Source organism: Perca flavescens, chromosome 1 (genome assembly GCF_004354835.1).
Source record: "Perca flavescens isolate YP-PL-M2 chromosome 1, PFLA_1.0, whole genome shotgun sequence".
NCBI classification, from domain to species: domain Eukaryota; kingdom Metazoa; phylum Chordata; class Actinopteri; order Perciformes; family Percidae; genus Perca; species Perca flavescens.
The window spans coordinates 37,050,890-37,071,324 of record NC_041331.1 but is presented as its reverse complement, the minus strand read 5'-3'; the positions used below and the strand labels follow the sequence as shown (position 1 = coordinate 37,071,324).

General features: G+C 38.9%; 1 protein-coding gene across 3 annotated transcripts in view; it reads left to right on the top strand.

Moving 5' to 3' along the window:
• Positions 1 to 20,435, top strand: part of LOC114571527 (protein kinase C-binding protein NELL1) — a 208,514-nt gene that overhangs the window by 148,235 nt on the left and 39,844 nt on the right. Inside the window, exon 13 of one of the 3 annotated variants that reach the window (XM_028602546.1) lies at positions 8,778 to 8,903. The exons of 1 other annotated variant lie outside the window; for it this stretch is intronic. In XM_028602546.1, coding sequence (XP_028458347.1) covers positions 8,778 to 8,854 — 77 coding nt within the window. In that variant the 3' untranslated portion in view covers positions 8,855 to 8,903. Of the gene's footprint in view, positions 1 to 4,584; positions 5,490 to 8,777; positions 8,904 to 20,435 lie in introns of those variants that run through there. One more of the 3 variants, XM_028602772.1, reaches the window with a different exon arrangement.

Here is a 20,435-nt window from a genome sequence, read left to right as displayed (position 1 = left end):
ATTTTTCATTAGTTTTATTTTTATTTCGTTTTGACTTTTTGTTTTAAAATTCAGTGTAGTTTTAATTCGTTTTTAAAGTGGGTTTGCTAGTTTACTTTTTATTTTTTGAAAATGCTTAGTTTTAGTTTAGTTTTTATTAGTTTTAGTGTTAGTTTTAGTCTTTTTTGTAATATTGGTTATTTGTCAGGGGCAAGATTCAAAAGGGTCAGAAAAAAGGTATTGTGTAATAATAACTCAACAAAAACATCATACCATTTTAGAAATATGTATTCACAATGTATTCAACAATAACACCAGTACATACAACGTACATATGATGAGCACAAATGCGTAAACAGTCTACACAAGCTGCAGCAAAATGTGTAAGTGACGTGTACCAGGGAAAAAACCTAAAAAGCCACTGGACCTTTTTCACAGCAGACATTTTGACTCATCATAGAAGGAAAAGCACAGCTGAAATTGCAAACATTAATGATAGCTCAATTCCATCAAGTGTCCCAGTAAGCTATTTCATTGAGTCAACATGCACAATACCAGGGTCTCTCCTAAGTGGAATGCAGCCATCATTAATGGTTTTGAATACACCTGTGCTTTTCCGGCTATGATATGTCAACATGTCTGCTGTGAAAAAGGTCTAGACTAAAGAAGACATACATGAACAGGTGTTTTGAACTTTGGTCAATCGACTCACACAGTTGTGTAGACATCCCAGTATTAATACACATTAACCCAGGCTTCCTCCCGCTTTTGGTGTTCCTAAGCATTTACTAACCAGCAGCTATCGGGTTAAACCCGTAAAAGCCCTCCTGTAGTGTTCTCTGTCCTGCTGTTGTCTCTGTCATGCTGCCTGGTCAAGTATCCATACATCCACGCCCTGTACCAGAGTTAGCTTCTGTGTCTGGAAAAGGGAGCTTTGCTTTCTCCTTTACCTTGTTAAGGTAAGCTAGGTTAGCATCTTTGTGCGTGCTTCTCAGATGTACTTTCAAATTCGTGGGATTTTTCCCTTTAATAAATTGTCCACATATTTTACTACCTTCCACTGCAAGGCACTTGCTTTTATCTGACACAGTCATTCTCAAATAGGACTCTGCCGCTTTCTTCCAACTTTCGGTACCGCCATGATGCTAGGCGAGGGGAATGGATTATGTTGTGTTCAATTTGACATTGAATGTTGGAATTTCTGGCTTCCCAGTTGGAAACTATATGTCTACAGCATAAACTCTATAAAACAGGTCTATGGTCAGAAACGTCAACTCAGAAAGATATAACGTTATTTGCTCTATGAAAGACATTGACAAAGATGAAAACTAAGGACATTTACTCGATTATTTTATTTTAGTTAGTTTTGCAAAGAGAAACATTACAGTTTTATCGTTTTTTTATAATGCCACAATGTTTTTTCCCACCTAGTTTTCGTTATTTCGTTCATTTTCGATGATGATTATAACCTTGCTTCTTTGTTCTTAAAGTTCAGGTTGTGGCTGTTGAGCATAATTAAACATTGTAAAACATATTATATTAGATGTGGGTGAACATGTGGATGATTGTTGCAAATAACTGTCACTGTCGAGGAAGGGGCAACTTTCACTCTCCTACAAGCTTAAATTTCATATCACTGTTGTGCTTCTGGTTGTATTGAAGTTCCAGTTCTTTATGTCAATTTCACAGGAAGCACACACTGTGTTGGAAATCACCTTCTCTATCTTTGAAAAATAATGTAACTTTTATGACAATAGAAAGATAAATTGGGACATCTTAAGCCTTGTCATTGTCATCATTACTTTGGGAACATTCATTTTATGGCATGTAGCAGTGTACACCTGACTAGAAAAATAGAAACCCATGTGTAATGTTCTATAGTTAAACAGCCCTTTAAGAGAACTCTTTAAAACTTCAGACCATATTAGACAGGTGTGAGCTGTAGGGAAATTTATTTAATCTGTCGTTTGATCCATTGTATAGGATTGGATAACAGTCATTTTATTAAATGTGTTCCCCTATTGAAAAGGAAGTGAGAAGAATTACACATTACACCAAAATTGCACAAAGAGTGCAGTCAAACACAACAACACCACAAAATACAAGAGTCAAAGAGTTGAGTCAACTAATTTTGACAACATTCAAACCTTACTAGTATCACGCAGGTAGCATTTATTGCAGAGCTGTTGTATTGGATAGCATTACATTGCACAGATGTTTATGTTTTTCTGGTCAATATTACCAATATGTGACCAACTACCAATTGTACTACCACCATTAACAAAATTCAAAAACAACATACTGTAGAGATGTTTCATTTTTGTACCAGTTCATAAAAACTGATGTAATTTTAACAAGGAATCCCAAGAGTAATCTGGCTCAACAGTGTAATGGAAAATTAAGAATCTGTTTTACTGTTGCTTAGTCTTTCTTCTGACTCTGCAGTTTCTACTCTCATACAAATGTTCCAGACCGAATGGCAGGATGTTCTGATGTATGCATGCACAATTCACATTTGACACTGTTCACACCTCAAGCTCACACCTAGTCTTCCTCTTTTTTTTCCGCATATGCCAGAATAGATAGGCGGTGTGTTTTTTAGTTTTATTGTTTTCTTTTGAAGAGATATTTATTTATAAGATATTATAAACTAATATCTGAAGTGCACACAGCAGTATGTAGTGTAGCAGTGAAAAAGTGATTTGACAGGTACATCGATTTAATTCCAAGCAGGGACGTCACTAGGATTAAAGGACAGAGGGGCTTAGCCTCCAGGCTATGCAAAACTTCCCCTTGCAAAATCTTACCATCAAACGTTACTCTAATGTTAGCTTTTAGATACATCAAATCTGCATGGGGGGGAACTTACTTAGGCCAGACTGTGCTCCTGCTGAGTTCTTCCGTAGGCTATGACTTAAATGCTATCTATCTGCTTGTGTAAATGTGCGGTAAAGTAATACCGTACCTAATTCCTCTTTCTATTAGATAAGTTGTCAAAATAAGACTATTTAATTACACAAATTACTGTTTTTTCAGGAGGGGTGAAAGTGCAAGTGTCATTAAGAATACAAGACAAAATGAGTTTACTTGCCAAACATAATTGCTTTTCTTGATTACACTGTTTTTGAGATTGTTAGGAGCCGGAGTCGAAATCGCGATCAAAATTCGTTACTTGCACAGCCCCCACAACCGAGAAAAAAAATCAAGAGCATTTTTAAAGTTTAGATCAGGATCAGGGTGAGAAACAGGATCTTTTTCTCAGAGACTGTATCCAATGCTTGTAAGAAAACAAACTAAATGTCATATTAATACAAATATGATATGCTATGTCTGGGATTACTGTAACTGATTGGTAAGAGCAGCATGATAGACAACTGCAGCACACAATACCAGTAGGTGTACTTAAAAAAAAAAAAAAAACTCAACTAATACCACTTTAGCAGTGTGAATGTGGTTGTGGTTAATTTACCTTTTGGGCTCCAGGTTGGTAGTTTCAAAACATGGTGAAACATTTATATCAATAATCACAAAACTTAAAATGTCAGTGCAGAAAGCAGCTAAGATGACTCAACGCTGCTTATGTGAGCTGATAGGAATGCACCTCTTCACAATTGTTTGCAAGTATTTCTCTGCAAACAAGTCACATTTAAGTCACACTTCCTCCTGACAGAAATATCATGAGGGCTATTATTGTAGATTTATTTCGTCATCCATACATAATAATATATTGCAACAGCATACATATATTTATTATTTTTTTCCATACATGGCACAGCATTAAACGTTTAATTCCACCATATAATCACATGTACACACGTACAATTATATAAGCATGCAAAATATCCACATAGCATGCAGCAAATGTACCTTAGTGTCATCACAACTTTGAAAAACAAAGTGAGTGGGCAATGACTTCCGTAACGATGATAACATAAAGGCTCAGACACAGCACAGCACAAAAAGGTTCAGACTCACATTCAGACACGCTACACCATTCACCACCAAACATTAGCCAGATGGAAAGCACAGTGGCTGTGGGAGATGTCATCTTTATATTGTTTGAGGTGCTTATTGCTGTTGGCTGCTGTCTTGGTAACATGTTGGTTATTTTGGCACTGTGGACCAGTAAAAGCATTCAACAGCCCACCTTCTACCTTGTTGTCAGTCTGGCTGTGGCTGACTTTATGGTTGGCTGCGTGGCCATACCGCTGGCTGTGGTAGTTGATGGACGAGTGAAGACTTCTTTCTACAGCTGTCTTTTCATCAGCTGTGTGATCATCCTGTTGACCTTAGTCTCAGTTTTGTCTCTTGCGGCTATTGCTGTGGATCGCTTCCTCCGGGTGTATGTCCCCCTCAGGTAATACTTTTTCTGGATGGTTTATTGTGCAGAGAAAAGTAAAATAGTGCTGCTAAGCATGTCTTTGAATCATATTTTTATCCATTTTATCTCAACATCAACTCTGGTCCTTTGCACGGTTTGAACTATAAAAAGGCACTCATTTACTGTACATCCCTACAATGAGTTAATGATGGTTACTGTGCATTTTAAATACATTATTAGACATATCAATTATATTATATAATAATTAGTGTTTTTCTGTTTAGGTACAAAAGGACTGTAACACGGAGACATTGTTGGCTTGCTGTAGCAGCATGTTGGCTTTTTGCAATACCACTGAGCTTTGCTCCAACGCTTGGATGGTACAACCATGAAACCTGGTCTAAGTCAGTTAACTCTACTATTGTTTGCAGGTTTACAGATGTGATCCCCATGTCATACCTGGTTTACTTTAGATTCTTTGTTTGCGCCCTGATACCTCTGTTGGTGATGACTGTATTGTACGGCCACATTTTCTGGACAATCCGAGGAAACCTTCGAGAGAAACCAGGCAACGGTGCCCAAGAACAGTCTCAGATCTACCTAAAGAAAGAGAAACAGCTGGCAGGATCTCTGTTTCTGGTCTTGGCTCTGTTTGCCCTGTCCTGGCTCCCACTCCACATTATGAACTGCATATTTTACTTTGGTGGGCCAGATTATCTACCAGTAAAAGCTTTCCATGTTGGCATCCTGTTTTCTCATGCTAACTCAGCTGTAAACCCACTTGTGTATGCGTTCAAAATAGAAAAGATCAAGACAGCCTACCTGAAGCTGTGGAGTCGATTTGCTGCATGTGGAGAAGAAATTCAAGTATCTCAGACAACCCAGTCGATTGACAACAATCTCGATAGGGTGGCCAACAATGAGTGAAAGAAGATTTTTGTTTGTTTGTTTGCTTCTTTGTTCTTAAAGTTCAGGTTGTGGCTGCTGAGCATAATTAAACATTGTAAAACATATTATATTAGATGTGGGTGAAGATGTGGGTGATTGTTGCAAATAACTGTCACTGTCGAGGAAAAGGCAACTTTCACTCTCCTACAAGCTTTAGTTTCATATCACTGTTGTGCTTCTGGTTGTATTGAAGTTCCAGTTCTTTATGTCAATTTCACAGGAAGCACACACTGTGTTGGAAATCACCTTCTCTATCTTTGAAAAATAATGACACAAGACACAAGAAGAAAGAAAGATAAATTGGGACATCTTAAGCATTATTGTAATTGTCATCATTATTTTGGGAACATTCATTTTATGGCATGTAGCCATTTACACCTGACAAGAAAAATAGAAACCCATGTGTAATGTTCTATAGTCAAACAGCCCTTTAAGAGAACTATTCAGAACTTCAGACCATATTAGACAGGTGTGAGCTGTAGGGAAATTTATTTAATCTGCTGTTTGATCCATTGTATAGGATTGGATCAGACATCTTATTAAATGTGTTCCCCTATTGAAAAGGAAGTGAGAAGAATTACACATTACACAAAATGAGTGCAGTCCAACACAACACCACAAAGTACAAGAGTCAAAGAGTTGAGTCAACTAATTTTGACAACATTCAAACGAGTATCACACAGGTAGCATTTATTGCAGAGATGTTCCTTTTTAGTAACCGTTCATAAAAACTGATGTATTTTTAACGAGCAATCCCAAGAGTAATCTGGCTCTATGGTGTAATGGAAAATTAAGAATCTGTTATACTGTTGTTTAGTCTTTCTTCTAACTCTGCAGTTTCTACTCCCATACAAATGTTCCAGACCGAATGGCAGGAAGTTCTGATGTATGCATGTACATTTGACACTGTTCACACCTCGAGGTGTTTACCACAGAGCTGGTTCAAAATAGTCTTCCTCTTTTGTCCCCCCATATGCCAGAATAGATTGGCGGTGTGTTTGTTTTTAGTTTTATTGTTTTCTTATGAAGAGATATTTATTTATAAGATATTATAAACTAATATTTGAAGTGCACACAGCAGTGTGTAGTGCAGCAGTGAAAAAGTGATTTGACAGGTACATCGATTTAATTCCAAGCAGGGACGTCACTAGGATTGAAAGGCTATGCAAAACTTCCCCTTGCAAAATCTTACCATCAAACGTTACTCTAATGTTAGCTTTTAGATACATAAAAGCTGCATGGGGGGAACTTACTTAGGCCAGACTGTGCTCCTGCTGAGTTCTTCTGTAGGCTATGACTTGAATGCTATCAATCTGCTTGTGTAAAGTAATACCATACCAAATTCCTCTCTCTTTTAGATAAGTTGTCAAAATAAGACTATTTAATTACACTAACTACTGTTACTGCACGGTAGATTGGTTGAGTTAGTGTCATGTCAACATACAAAATGTTATGTCCAGCACAAATCAGTAAAACAGACAAACAGAGGTCAGTGTACAACGACAAATAACAGTACTATAGAAATAAGCAAATACTAAATAGCCATTGTTTCATACTTTATCATGTAAGCTGTTGATAAGGATCCTATTTAAAGTAGCTAATGTCTGAATTTAATAACCTGATGGCAGAGGAATAAAAATAAAAGTTTTGACGATTACTATATGTATGTATGTATGTATGTATGTATGTATGTATGTATGCTCATGTATAGCCTATCCTACATTTATGAAACATCGACATACTTCTTTAATTTATTGCAGAAATTGAATGCAGAAAGCTAAGTTGGTCAGAATATAGCATAATCATGAAATAATTTGTAATAATAATAATGTATGGCTATGCCTTAGTGACTAGACTAAGGCATAGCCATACATTAAAAAAATACGCCCGAAATTTATTTGGTAACGAAACATTGTAGTGCCTGGAATATGAGACCTACGGTCTCATCTCTAATGTGTGTGTATGGCGATTCGCTCAACCAATCAGCGGGGAGATTATCTAAATATTCAGGAGCATACCATATTTGGAAGAAAAGCTCTTGTTACAAATAGAGCCAAAACACAGGCATGCATAAGGGCCAATAAAATATCAACCAGGCCATTTTCAGCCCAACCAATGTTACATACCCCATTAGGAGACCTTAAGGAACAGTGTGAAATACCCTATATAATCATTCTATCAACCCTTTAAGGTCTTAAGATGGCACAGACCAAATTTGAAGTTGATCAGATGAAATCTCTAGGAGGAGTTTGTTAAAGTACGAAATGGCCAAAATTGCACTAATTTCAAACTTTGAAATCAAAATTGTGGACTTCCTGTTAGAGATGGCCCGATACCACTTTTTTGCTTCCCAATACCGATTCCGATACCTGAACTTGCGTATCGGCCGATACTGAGTACCGATCCGATACCAGAGTGTCATATATTTCATTATGTTTTAACAGCTGTATACTACTATTCCCGTACGGGTGCGATGTGATTTCTATTTTGTTGTCAGTCTGGCTCAGGTTAAACTCTTTGTGAAACATGAACAAACACAAACAATGAATGCCCCAGAACTTTCTTTTATTCTCCAGTTTGACAGTCAGTTATAACGGAAAAAGAACATAAATAAACTACTTTAATGTAGATTTTCTTTAGGGCTTTATTACGTGGTATCGGATTGGTGCATAAACTCCAGTACTTCCCGATACCGATACCAGCGTTTTAGGCAGTATCGGAGCCGATACCGATACCAGTATCGGTATCGGATCCGATACCAGTATCGGTATCGGAACATCTCTACTTCCTGTTGGGTTTAGGGTATGGCTCCAATGAAGCTTTTTGTACATCCTGACATGTTACATATGTGTACCAAGTTTCGTGAGTCTACGTTAAACACACTGCAGGGGCTCCATTTTGTTTAACTTTGTAGGGGGCGCTAGTGAGCCATTTTTGCGCGCCTATTCCCTGAAACCCTTAAAATATGTACATTTTCACCAGACTTAATGAGTCCGCCATTTTGGTGAGTTTTTGAATATGTTAAGCCCCTCAAAAAGGCAATAAATTTGCAGAAAATAATAATAATTCCTTCAATTTCAATAGGGCCTTCGCCGCTGTTGGCGCTCGGGCCCTAATAATCTCCTCTCTTTCATTGGTTCCAACCCAGACATCTGATGACATACTGTATGTGTATGTTTTAATTTTGCTGTCCATAACTGCACTCAGTATGAGCAGAGCTTTCATTTGTGCCTAATATTAAGGCTCTTTGACGATTTTGAAAAAATGACATTTAAATAGCCAAAAATCGGCGGCCATCTTGAATTTAAAGGTCAAAAATAGGTCAAATCAATAAATCTTTATCATTTATGAATTTCTTGACCCAAATAGACTCAGAAACCATGTATTATGCAGTACTGTGGGCAAAACCATTAAAAAGTTAATTTCCAGCTAGGCTGACGGCAGCCATTTTGGATATAGGGCTCCCAAAAAATGTTCCCACATTTTTGAGAGGGGCACCCCGGCTAATTTCTTTTTTTAACCTTCATAGATGACAAATCCAGTGAGAAACAAACCTTTCCTCTCCACGGTCACGGAACTGCTATAGATGACCCAACTAATTTGTGAAGCCACAACACGCACAACCTTGAGGCGGATGGGCTACACCAGCAGAAGACTCCACCGGCTACCACTCATCTCCACTATAGGAAACAGGAAAATGAGGCTACAATTTAAAAAAATAAAATAAAATAAAAATTGGATAGTTGAAGACTGGAAAAATGTTGCCTGGTCTGATGATCCTTGATTCCTGTTGAGACATTCAGATGGTAGAGTCAGAATTTGGCATAAACAGAATGAGAACATTGATCCATCATGCCTTGTTACCACTGGGCAGGCTGGTGGTGGTGGTGGTGTAATGGTGTGGGCCTTCAGAACTGCCTTAATTCTTTGTGTCATTGATTCAACAAGGTGCTGGAAGCATTCTTTAGAAATGTTGGCCCATATTGATAGGATAGGGTCAAACACGGTGTTCCTAATAATCCTTTAGGTAAGTGTATAGTGTTTTCACCTCGACAACCCAGCTGCATTTTACCGCAAACTTGCGACTAGTTAACTTTCTAAAGCAGGCGCAATCGCTTGTTTGCTAAGAGTCGGGTCAGTGATTGTGAATGTGTGATTGTGTAAAGGTGTTCACAAGATAGATACCAACCTTTCGTGAACTTGTGAATTTCGCCAGCCGTCTTTTCTCCTTGATGGAGACAGACGCTGTGTGCACGGTGGGCTCGATGGTGTTTTAAGCCTCCAACGTCGCCTTCCAGGCAGCTAACCCTCACCTTAACCCTAACTATAACCATTGCCGCGCTGCCTGGAAGGTGACGTTGGGGGCTAAAAACAGCAAACACCACACGGTGGGAGGAGCTGTGTGTGTGTGTGTGTGTGTGTGTGTGTGTGTGTGTGTGTATATATGTGAGCGAGACACAAGTGAAAGAGAGACGGAGGAGAGCAGGGAAAGGAAATGCAGCGGTGTTTTAAATAGTGTTTAACACATTAGTCTATGTGTGGGAAACACTGTATGTGATATTGTGTCCTCTTCCATCTGCAGCCAAAGTGAATCCGAGTGTGTGCTTTTGCCTGCCTATTGTACATGGTTTATATCTTGATTCTCATTATCTTTGCTGTGCTGTTGTCTTATGATCAATGTTGCCAATGTATAGGTATACAGCTATTAGGGGCGTAAGAAAAAAATGCATACACTTGAGTATCACGATATTTTATTTTGCAATACTGTATTGATTTTCAAAAAGGAAATATCAATTTAAAAAAAAAACATTTATTTAAATTTTTCAAAAAATGAAATTGTTCAAATATATTCATTTGTATTCACAGTGGTTCACGTTTATGTTGTGTTTAAACTATAGATGGTCCGATACCGATACGTATCGCCTCCGATACTGCCTAAAACGCTGGTATAGGGAACTACTGGAGTTTATGCACTGATCCGATACCATGTAATAAAGCCCTAAAGAAAATCTACATTAAAATAGTTTCCGTTATAACTGACTGTCAAACTGGATAATAAAACATTCCCTCCAGAAAAACGCGATTATGCGATCGCATAATTCAATGCATAATCAGCTAAAGTCCGCATATTGATGCGGGGGCCGCAATTTTTCCAAATACGCCGCACTTTCGCCGCATAAATTGCTGATTTCTGCGCAAAATATGCGGTGCTTGTATGATTTTATAAGCCTCGCATTTTGGTTGCAAGAAAGTCACATATCTTAGCAGAAAGTTGAAAAATTTTGCGTTTACTTCACACAATAGCAGCCATTTTCCCCTGTTGCCATGGGAACGTTATGAAGTGACGTAATTAAGCGACGTGAACATCATCGAAAAAGCAGGGTGTTGGGGGAATCACTTTTTTTTCTCTTTTTCATCAAACTGCAGTTTTTGCAAGTTCCCGCAATTACATTGCATAAAATTGCATAAATTCCATCGCATTTCTTAAGAAAACGTACCGCATAATCAAGGATTTTTGCCCGCAACAGTCACAAAAAACTCACAAAAAAATTTTTCTGATAAAAGAAAGTTCTGTGGCATTCATTGTTTGTGTTTGTTCATGTTTTACAAAAAGTTTAACCTGAGCCAGACAGACAACAAAGATAGAAATCATATCACATCCATACAGGGATAGTAGTATACAGTTGTTAAAACATAATACAATATATGACACACTGGTATCGGATCGGTACTCTGTATCGGCCGATACGCAAGTTCAGGTATCGGAATCGGTATCAGGAAGCAAGAAATGGTATCCTGCCATCTCTAGTTTAAACCCCTTACTGCTAGATGGCTATGCTGAGATGCACCACTAGTGTTCTTGCCTAACAGTGCCTAGCAGGGCCTGGCTTTTTGCTAGAAGCTAACAATGTAGCTACGGCTGAACTTTGGCCGACTTTAGCATATAAACATTAGCTTACTAAGAACCTGTGAACCACAATCCCAAACTGGCAGTTTGATTTTCTGTGTACTGAATTGTTTACCTAAAGTAAACTTCTTTGACTTTTATGAACATCATGTCTTTTTTTAAATATTAGTTTTTCTAAAATTATACTTATACTTATACTAAAATCCCAATATATCTCCCTAGGCACAGTATCAAAATATATTGCAATATATTAAATCGTGACCCATGTATCGTGATACGTATCATATCGCCAGATTATTGCCAATACACAGCCCTAACCGCTATAGCAGAGTTTTTCACAACGTGGCATGTTTTTGGTGTCAACAGCACCAAGTGCAAGAAGTTAAAGCTATTTTAACTTCGAGCTCAACTGTGCCACGCTTCAAAGGGATTTTCAAGAGTCTCATAGCAGCAGCGGAAGCCTCATCTAGTGCTTCACCAAAAATATCTGCCAAATGCTCCCAGCTATAATACAGATGCTCAAAGTACAAAGGGCCTCAGCTCTCTGCACCTGTTGCCACAAGCGTGTCAACTGTGGCTTACTTTGAGGAGTGTAGTTTAGCCCCGGCTGCTGCAGTTCAGGCTGTCGGCACGGTGAGGGAAGAGCTCATCGATTTATTCAGGGTTCACACCCTGAAAGCTGCATGTGGAGCACTGTTATCCTTTACTTATCAGGGAAATCTATAGGGAAGTGGAGATAGGTATCTGCTATTTTGTAGTGCAAATGAAAAACTGACAGTTTGCTTAGTTGGCTCACAGTTTCAGCTGTTATTCAGCTGATTGGGCTGCTAATAGTGAAATGATTTTGTTTTCTACTTGTGCTCATGCATTTCTTCTTGTTTATGGTTGTCTAGTGAGAGATATATCAGAGCATTAAAAAGTTCTGCGTGTTTTTACCACCAGGGGGCGTATTAATGAATGAGCTTTCTCTTCAGTCGTCTGCTTGTTTGGTTTTTTTTTACACTAAATCCAAAATGACAGAACATGGTGTATGGAGAGAGGTTAAGCATGTAATGGCAGGTGTAGCGTTTGACTGTTGTCAGTGGAAGGTCGCAAGTGAAGAAACCCAAACCTGTGTCTTCTGTTAAAGGCCTTCAACATTATTATTATTATTATTATTTTCTGTAGCAGATGGCTGCATTGAAAGGTTGAGTGTTAAGAAAGAGCAGCTGGTGGAGTTTTGGTTTCACCTTCATGTGATGAATGTCCTGCAGTGAGTGGAGAGGAACTCCCCAATGACAAGTCCTCTGATGGATGACATACACACCTAACTAGTGTACAGACACACACATAACACACACACACACACACACACACTGGTGTTTAAGACTGGGTACCGAACTAAGGGCCACACTGGAAAAAGAGAATCACACCAAGGGCCAGACATGTAAAGTTGATTTGTTTTTGTTCAGACTTTTTTGTGGCTTTCTCAGACATTTGTCACCTTTTTGTAAATTTGTTGCTTTTTTGCCGCATTTTTGTTGACATGAAGCCCTACAAAAGTTATCAAAAGAGTTCCTTAGCCATTATAGAATTTAGCAAATCAAGCAAAACAACCTGTTTCACAGCCTGAATATGAAAACTCTGAGTCTGAGTCGGCAAATCTGCCAAATTCTGCTTTGAATGTCAGGTAATAGCATTTTAAAAAACACTTTCCTGTGGTTTTTGGTTTGTTGCACTAGGCTGGCCAAAATTTATTGTGAACCCAAATTGATATAAGGGCCGGATCTAAATCTGCAAGGGGCCGGATTTGGCCCGCGGGCCTGGAGTTTGACACATGTGCTCTAAAGTATTCTATCAAGATCTAACAATGTCTGTGATTGGCTGTCTAACGTTACAAATCGTAGAGACACGCAGGAAAAAACTCGACATTACGCACAGAGACGGGGCTCCCTTAGTAGTTGCAGGAAAAAAAAGAAGAAAGATTTGTGCCATAATGTGTATTGTTGTAATTCCTTTTTGTTTTATAAAATTGTTATCTAAAAAAGTATCGTTTGGAAACTGGTATCGAAGACACGGTATTGGCATTGGTATCGGTATTGAAAAGTTTTGAACGAGACCCAGCCCTAGTGGTGTTAGACATATCTGTACTATTTGAATGACATTGTTAAATACAGATACTTTTTTCTTTTTACACATCTATGTAATTCATCAAGCAAAAGTTGTCCCCACACCGTTAAATACATTCATACATGGAAGTTACCCAGTACATTACATTACATAAGATTAATTTGGCAGACACTTTCATACAAAGGGACTTTTTCTCACTCATGCACTCTCATTGTGAGTAGTTTGATTCAGCATATTTCTCATTACATCTGCAGTCTGATCTAACAGTCAATGAGCAGCTAACTAGAGCAGTTAAGGTTTAAGTGCCTTGCTCAAGGCTAACCCATCAATGATTATAAGGCAGGGGCAAGCACTGCACTTTGACTTTCTCAACCCAGATTTATCAGGATTGAACCAGCAACCCTCTGGACGCGATCCCACTTCTCTAAACTTTAGGCAATGGCTGCAGTTTTGCCAGCTGAGCTCAGCTGAATCAAGTTCCATCTTCACTCATCTTTCTGCAATATCGTCTAATGTTACAGTTTTCATGCTAAAACAAACCATAAAACGATTTATTTTTACCCCAGAGAACATTTATTACATTGGCAGTGGCAGCATGACTACATTTCTAAATATGTAATAAATATTGGCATAGAGATAAATTGCTGTAACTCTAATCAGGACATTGCCAACACTCCCAGTAACAGAGCAGGCCCGAGCTGTGACTGAGTGTGACTGTGTCTGTGTGAGGAGGAGGTGAGCAGGCTCGAGGACAGCCGAGTGACTTGATAATTGAGCCCTGGGTTATTCACATGTAAGATCATTTAATGAGTCAGACCGCGGAGAGGGTGTCCTCTGCTTGGGAGCTGTTGACTCCATTAAAAACAGTAATGGTGTGTAATGATGTGATAAGGCTTTCGTCTGTCAGAGTGCAGCAGCAGGGTGTTGACACCCAGCACCATTAGCATAATGACAGGGCACACAGTATTGTCGGGGCATATGCTATCGGTCTGAATGGCCGAGCTTGGGGTCAGTGATCAGGTTGACAAGATGAATTATGTTTTGGGATTTGTCGTTTGTGCCACTCGTTTTTTTTTTTCTCGATGAAAAATATTGCTACACAAAGCTGATAATCTACTTCAACATTCAACTTGTGACTTACGTGTGTTAGGTTTTGCAGAAAGTTCAGTATTGTAAGCGAACCAGGATATTAAATCATTATTTTACCCAAGCCATCCATTTCATGTGCAGTACCTGTTTCTTCTCTTCAAAGTCAGGTTACAGCAAAAATAGGATAATCAATGGAATTTTTTTTTCTCCATAGGTCTTTTTTTTTTTCTCGGAACCCAGGAACATTGAGAGACTCGGGAGCTTCTCCTAGCACTAGCTTGTATCAATATTAAGACTGACGATTGGGGATAAGACTGGCTTTTTAGGTCTCCTTTTCCCCCTCTGCACGTCTTCATTCCAACATGCATTCAAGCATCATGGTGCTAAATTACTAAGAACAACATGATGACCCTGTTTTGTTGGCAAAATCTTCCATCTCAAACAAACCCATTGCTTTTTAATTAGTTACCAGTCTAATATCCAGGTTTCTTCAAAATAAGTGTGCAAAGTCAAATGTATTTATAAAGCGCTTTTCACAATGTACTTTACAAGGACATAAAAAATCAAGAGAACGTAATACAAATTAAAGACAATAATAAATAAAGTAGGTCAACCAAGTGCCTGTCTAAAATGACAGGTTTTTATCAGATTTTTTGAAAGAGTCCACAGAAACAGCAGACTGAAAGGACGGAGGCAGAGCATTCCAAAGCTTAGGTTGCTACGGACTCAAAAGATCGATCGCCATGGGCCTTAAGCCGGGTGCGTGGAACAGATTTAACATAGTCCTAAAAGAGTGGGCTGAGGAATATAGGTGAAGTAGTTCAGCCACATATGCAGGAGCCTGCCTGTGCAATGCTCTATTTGTAAGAGCGAGAACTTTAAATTGAATTCTGTATGCGAGAGGGAGCCAGTAGAGAGACTTAAGAACAGGGGTGATGTGAGACCGTCTATTTGACCTAGTGTTAGGAAACAATCAGATGATGATTATTTTGTGGTTCAAATCCTATCATCTACAGGCTCGGCCTCTGTGAGTTGATTCTGAAAGCAGTGGCTAGCGCTCGGGGAACCAAGGGACACAAAGCAGGGTTCAGTTCACAATGTTCCAAAGGTGTAATGAGACACACAAGGATATATACATGTTCTAACAATTGCTACATAAGAGAGAGAAAGAGACCCGTGTACAGGAGGATTGGTTAAAGGCTAGCTCAAGTCTTTAGGGTGGAAAACAGTGTTACAATGTATGATACAAATTCAAATAGATGAGAGAGGCTTTGTTCAGAGTTCTGACAGAATGGAATGCAATATATTCACAACACCTAGCGAGTAGCCTTGCAGCAGCATTCTGGATTTACTAAAGATGATCAAGAGCCTACTAAGTGAGGAGAAAAGTACATTACAATAGTCAATGCGAGAAGTTCAGCAGTTGAAACTACAGATCTCAGTTTAGTAATATTTCTGAAGTGGAAAAACAAGATCTGGGCAGCTGCTTAAAATGTGCGTCGAAAAACGAAGATTGATCAAATACCACCTCTCAATTACGCAGTTTGGAGCGGACAGCAAAAGAAAAAGGCCCAATACATTGCATGATCGTGGGGACGACCTTTTCTGGAGCAACAACCAGAACCTCCACCTTATAAGCATCAAGCTAGTCTCGCATTGCCAGACCTTCCTCCACAATGCTGCAGAAGAGGGTCGGGCTAGTCCACACAGCATTCCAGGTTGTAAAAAAAAATTTCCTCTGGTTTATTGGCATTTCTTTAAACCAATCACAATCGTATTAGGGGGGGTGCAAAATCACGGATACAATGACGCTGCCGCTGCAAAATATGTGCTTGTTTAAAAGTTGTTTTAGTCGTGCAACAGAAAACTCAGATTGGACAGATAGTCTAGCTAGCTGTGTGGATTTACCCTGCAGAGATCTGAGGAGCAGTTAACCATAGTCCTCAGAAATCCACCGTTTAGCCACAAAGAAAGAGGAAGGTAAAGGACATCTGGCCTAAAATGAGGGACATCCGGCGGAATTTCCTGCTGCAGCTGAACGATCCCGGAAGTGGAACGATATAGACCAGTGATAAGCTGGAAGAAACTTTAGTTTGTTATTTACTAGTTCTTTGGGTTCCTGAGTCCCCCCCCCCCCCCCCCACACACACACACACACAGAGGAATAACCCAGCTTGTCAGGTTGGGTTCGAGCCCAAGGCCTTCTTCCTGTGAGGCGCAGTGCCACCCATTTATTTTAATGAGGCGCAATTGTTATACATATGCCAGTGTGAGTCAAATGTGCCTACATCACTGCTGTAGGTCTGGCTTTAGGATGTCAGTCATTCATATGCAGTAATTCATTATCTTTTCCTGCCTACTGTTATTCAAGAGTACAGTACAGCCAATCCCAGCATGCACTATGGCAAAAGGAAGACCTCAAATCCTGTGAACCCTTAACCACAGGGCTTAAGTGCCACTACTGCAAATGCTCTGTGATATAGGAAAGTAAGATAACATTTCCAAATGCAGTGAATAGATTGAATATTAACACCCAACAGTCCATTTTGTCTGTAAACATTACATTTTGTCACACACGGAGCTCGCTCTACCTTCCTGAAAAGTATTAATCTCCTGTGAAATGAAAACAAAACTTTGCCTAACTGATGCTTCTGCTTTACGGACTGAGATATGAGATTCAGCACAGCACCTGCAGAATTGCTCCCAATTTAACGTTCAGTGGAAAACCAAATAACGTCTTGTGGTTGTGATTGGCAGAAGGTTAAACAGTCTCTTATCTGCAGAAACAGGATATATAATCACAGAGGGATGCTCACATCACATCGCCCCACCCGAGAGGCTGCTCTGTCCGCAAATCCTCCGTGAAGGGAGCTATCAGGCATACGCAGCGCCGTATCTGTCAACTGCTAATGCGTGTGTTTGCGTACAGCTTCCATTGGGCCAGAGCTGGATCACTTCAGGGGTCATGCATCAACCCTGCTTTGCGTTGCTCAACCCAGTTTCAAACTCCTCTCTCGATCTCCTATTTTTCTTTTCACCCAGGTATTATTAAAGGGAAATACACCAGTTATCTGATTTGTTGACAGAATGTCAGGGGCAACATTTACATACACGTGGGAATTCTGTTGCAGGAGTAATTTGGTTTTGAGTCAATGTATGCATACACCGCTCATTACTATTTACAATCTCCTGAGTAAGCTCTGATTATGAGAAGCCCTGCTACTGTATTTAACCTTTCAGTTTCCCACTGAATAATGTAGCTGTTGCATCTGACCTGTGGTCAGTCTGACAACATACTTTCACCTGGGAATGAATACTGTATGATATGGCAAATGTGGTGGTACAGTGGTGTACCTGAATGCAACTGTGCGCATAGAAATATTTGATATTTGGTTACATTTGGCTTCATGTAGAAGCTCTACAATGTAGTTTCTTTTTATCTTTATGAACTGATAGGTTAGCAATTTAGGTATGTAACTAACGTTAACACGCCATGTTTAATTATAGCCAAGGAGCAATACGCAATGAGTGCTAACCCGCTTAAAAATTAAAATTAAATGAATAATACAAAATGAAGATTTCACCTCAGTGGGTCAGGGATATGTGTGCAAAGTGTCCCAATTAATGTGTGACCCATTACCTGTACAACATTTGTTTTGATTCAAAATGATAATTAACCAGAATTGCAGTCAGCTGATTTTATTTATTCACACCACTTCCTCTTCCCACATCTAATCAGGGAGGTTGAGAACAGCTGTTTTACACATTTATGCAAGAACTCGTGTAAATATAAACATAGAGCAGCAGCAGTGTGTATAAGACAACCCTCCAACTTTAAATAATAATAATAATAATAATAACTTGGACTTATATAGCGCCTTTCATGGTACCCAAGGTTGCTTAACAAATAACAAATATATATATAATGATTTATATATATATATATATATATATATATAATTATTTTTTTAAGGCTTTCAAATGGTAAATCAGTCATAATATCGGCTGAAATCTATAGAATAACTCCATGAAAATGTTTAATATCTGAATCGAAAATTTTGGTCGACAGACAAAACAGGCTTTGAGATATCATTATTTTAATGAGTACGGTACCAAACAGCTTGAAAATACATGACTGCAAAGTTACCAAATGATGATGAATCACTTTGGTGATAATAAAAAAAGTTAACTCCCCCAATATACCACATCATTATTTTCCATATTTAGTGAATCGTGTCTACAAGCATCTCCTCCAAATTGCGGAAATGAACTCTCAGCTCAGCTCATTCATGTAAAAATAGTACATGAATTTATCTTTTGATATCTTCTTCTTAGATACTTTGTCTTTAGTTTTTAAATGTATCCAACACACCAAACTTAACACTGTATGCAAATGTTATAAAATATCATTTCATATGGTGTCTTATTTAACCTTTATTTAGCAAATTATACCCCTCCACAAATCCCTTTTTAAAAATGCATTTCATTTGAACAGAACACGACTCCAAATCTCTACTCCAACCCACATACAAATACATACAACATGGAAAATAGTATTGTGTCAAATAAAACAACAGGAGAGACACTTTGAAATAACTTTAGAGTTAGAGGTAATGAAGCTAATTAGAGAGAGAGAGAGGCGCTCAGAAAAGTTCAAACATTTAGAGACCGACAATCCATTAACATTCCCTGATGGGTATTTTTATGAAAGATAGATTTTCAGCGGAGTTTATTACATATAGGCTATTTGTTGGTTTGTTGAGCCGTGTGTTGCCAATGCGCACATCGGTTTGAATTGTTTTTATGTTTTTTAATTGCTCTCACGATCGCTTACCACTGCCAGGGTTACAACTGAAATAAAAGGCTAAAGCAATGACAGTTTATGGAAAGCACAAGTGTAATTATGGTCAGATCTTGTGCGACTGTATTGCGTTTTGCCTGTAAAACCGTGTCTGTGTTCTTCATATTTATGTAGAATTATAGTTTGCTCTTCTTATGTAAAAGATGCGGCTCTGGTAGATGTTTGCGATTGGTCACGCTGTGCAAACACCGCCTCTTTTATGTGAACGTGCGCATCGTTGGGTTGATTGAACTAGGTGTTAACCACCGTCGTGACACGGTTTATGCGGGACCGCGGTTGTTAGGTTTGGTGAAGCCGGATAACTGAAATAAATCCAGGGCAGGTTGATCTTGCTTCGTAGTACAGGCCTCTGGTATCAAACCAGGAGTGCTGGGGAACTGTGGCACAAAAACACCGTATACAGGTTTCTAATGGCTGTCTGCAATCTATTCTGGTGCATCCTCAACTTACGTCACAGTATAATGGTTGTTTGAAGTCAAGTTGAAGAAGCCAAATCTGAGTATGTGAAATGCAACCCGAAACCAAACTGCTGAGGTAATGTACTTAGAAATGCCAAAGATTAGCTGAGATGCCAAAGAGTCAAACGCACGTCTGCACCAACCACACGATCAGAAACCTGGTAAATGGCAGAAACCAAGAGCTTGGTTTCATGTAAACATCATATCAATACCAGGATAAAAGTCATAATGGTGAAACAATGCACATGTAAACATTGTCAGTGATAGTTTATGAAAACTGCATCAGTCGTTGTATTCAAGTGTGACTCCAAGTTACAGTATAGAACCCCATTCATTCATGAGTAGGGTTGGGCATCTAGAACCGGTTCCAACTTGCAATCGTTTCTTTATTGGAATTAAATTTTAAAATGTGCTTTCGAATCCGATCATCTGTTCCAAAATTAACATGCAAAAGTTTTGGTTTCCGTAGCGGCCAGGGGCTTGTTGTGTTGCAGCCGTGGAGCACAGTTAGCGGCGCTCTAAAGTGTGGCTAAAAAAAAGCCCGGTAAAACTATAAACCACCATTGAATCAGAATAAAATGTTCCGCTTATCTGTGAAATAAGCATGTGAGCCATTTCAACTCCACCCCTCGGGGAATCGGAATCAATAAGAACCGGAATCAAAAGGAAGAATCGGAATTGGAATCAGAATTGTTAAAATCCAAATGATGCCTAACCCTATTCACGAAGATGACATTCTTGTGAAGCAACATCACCACATTG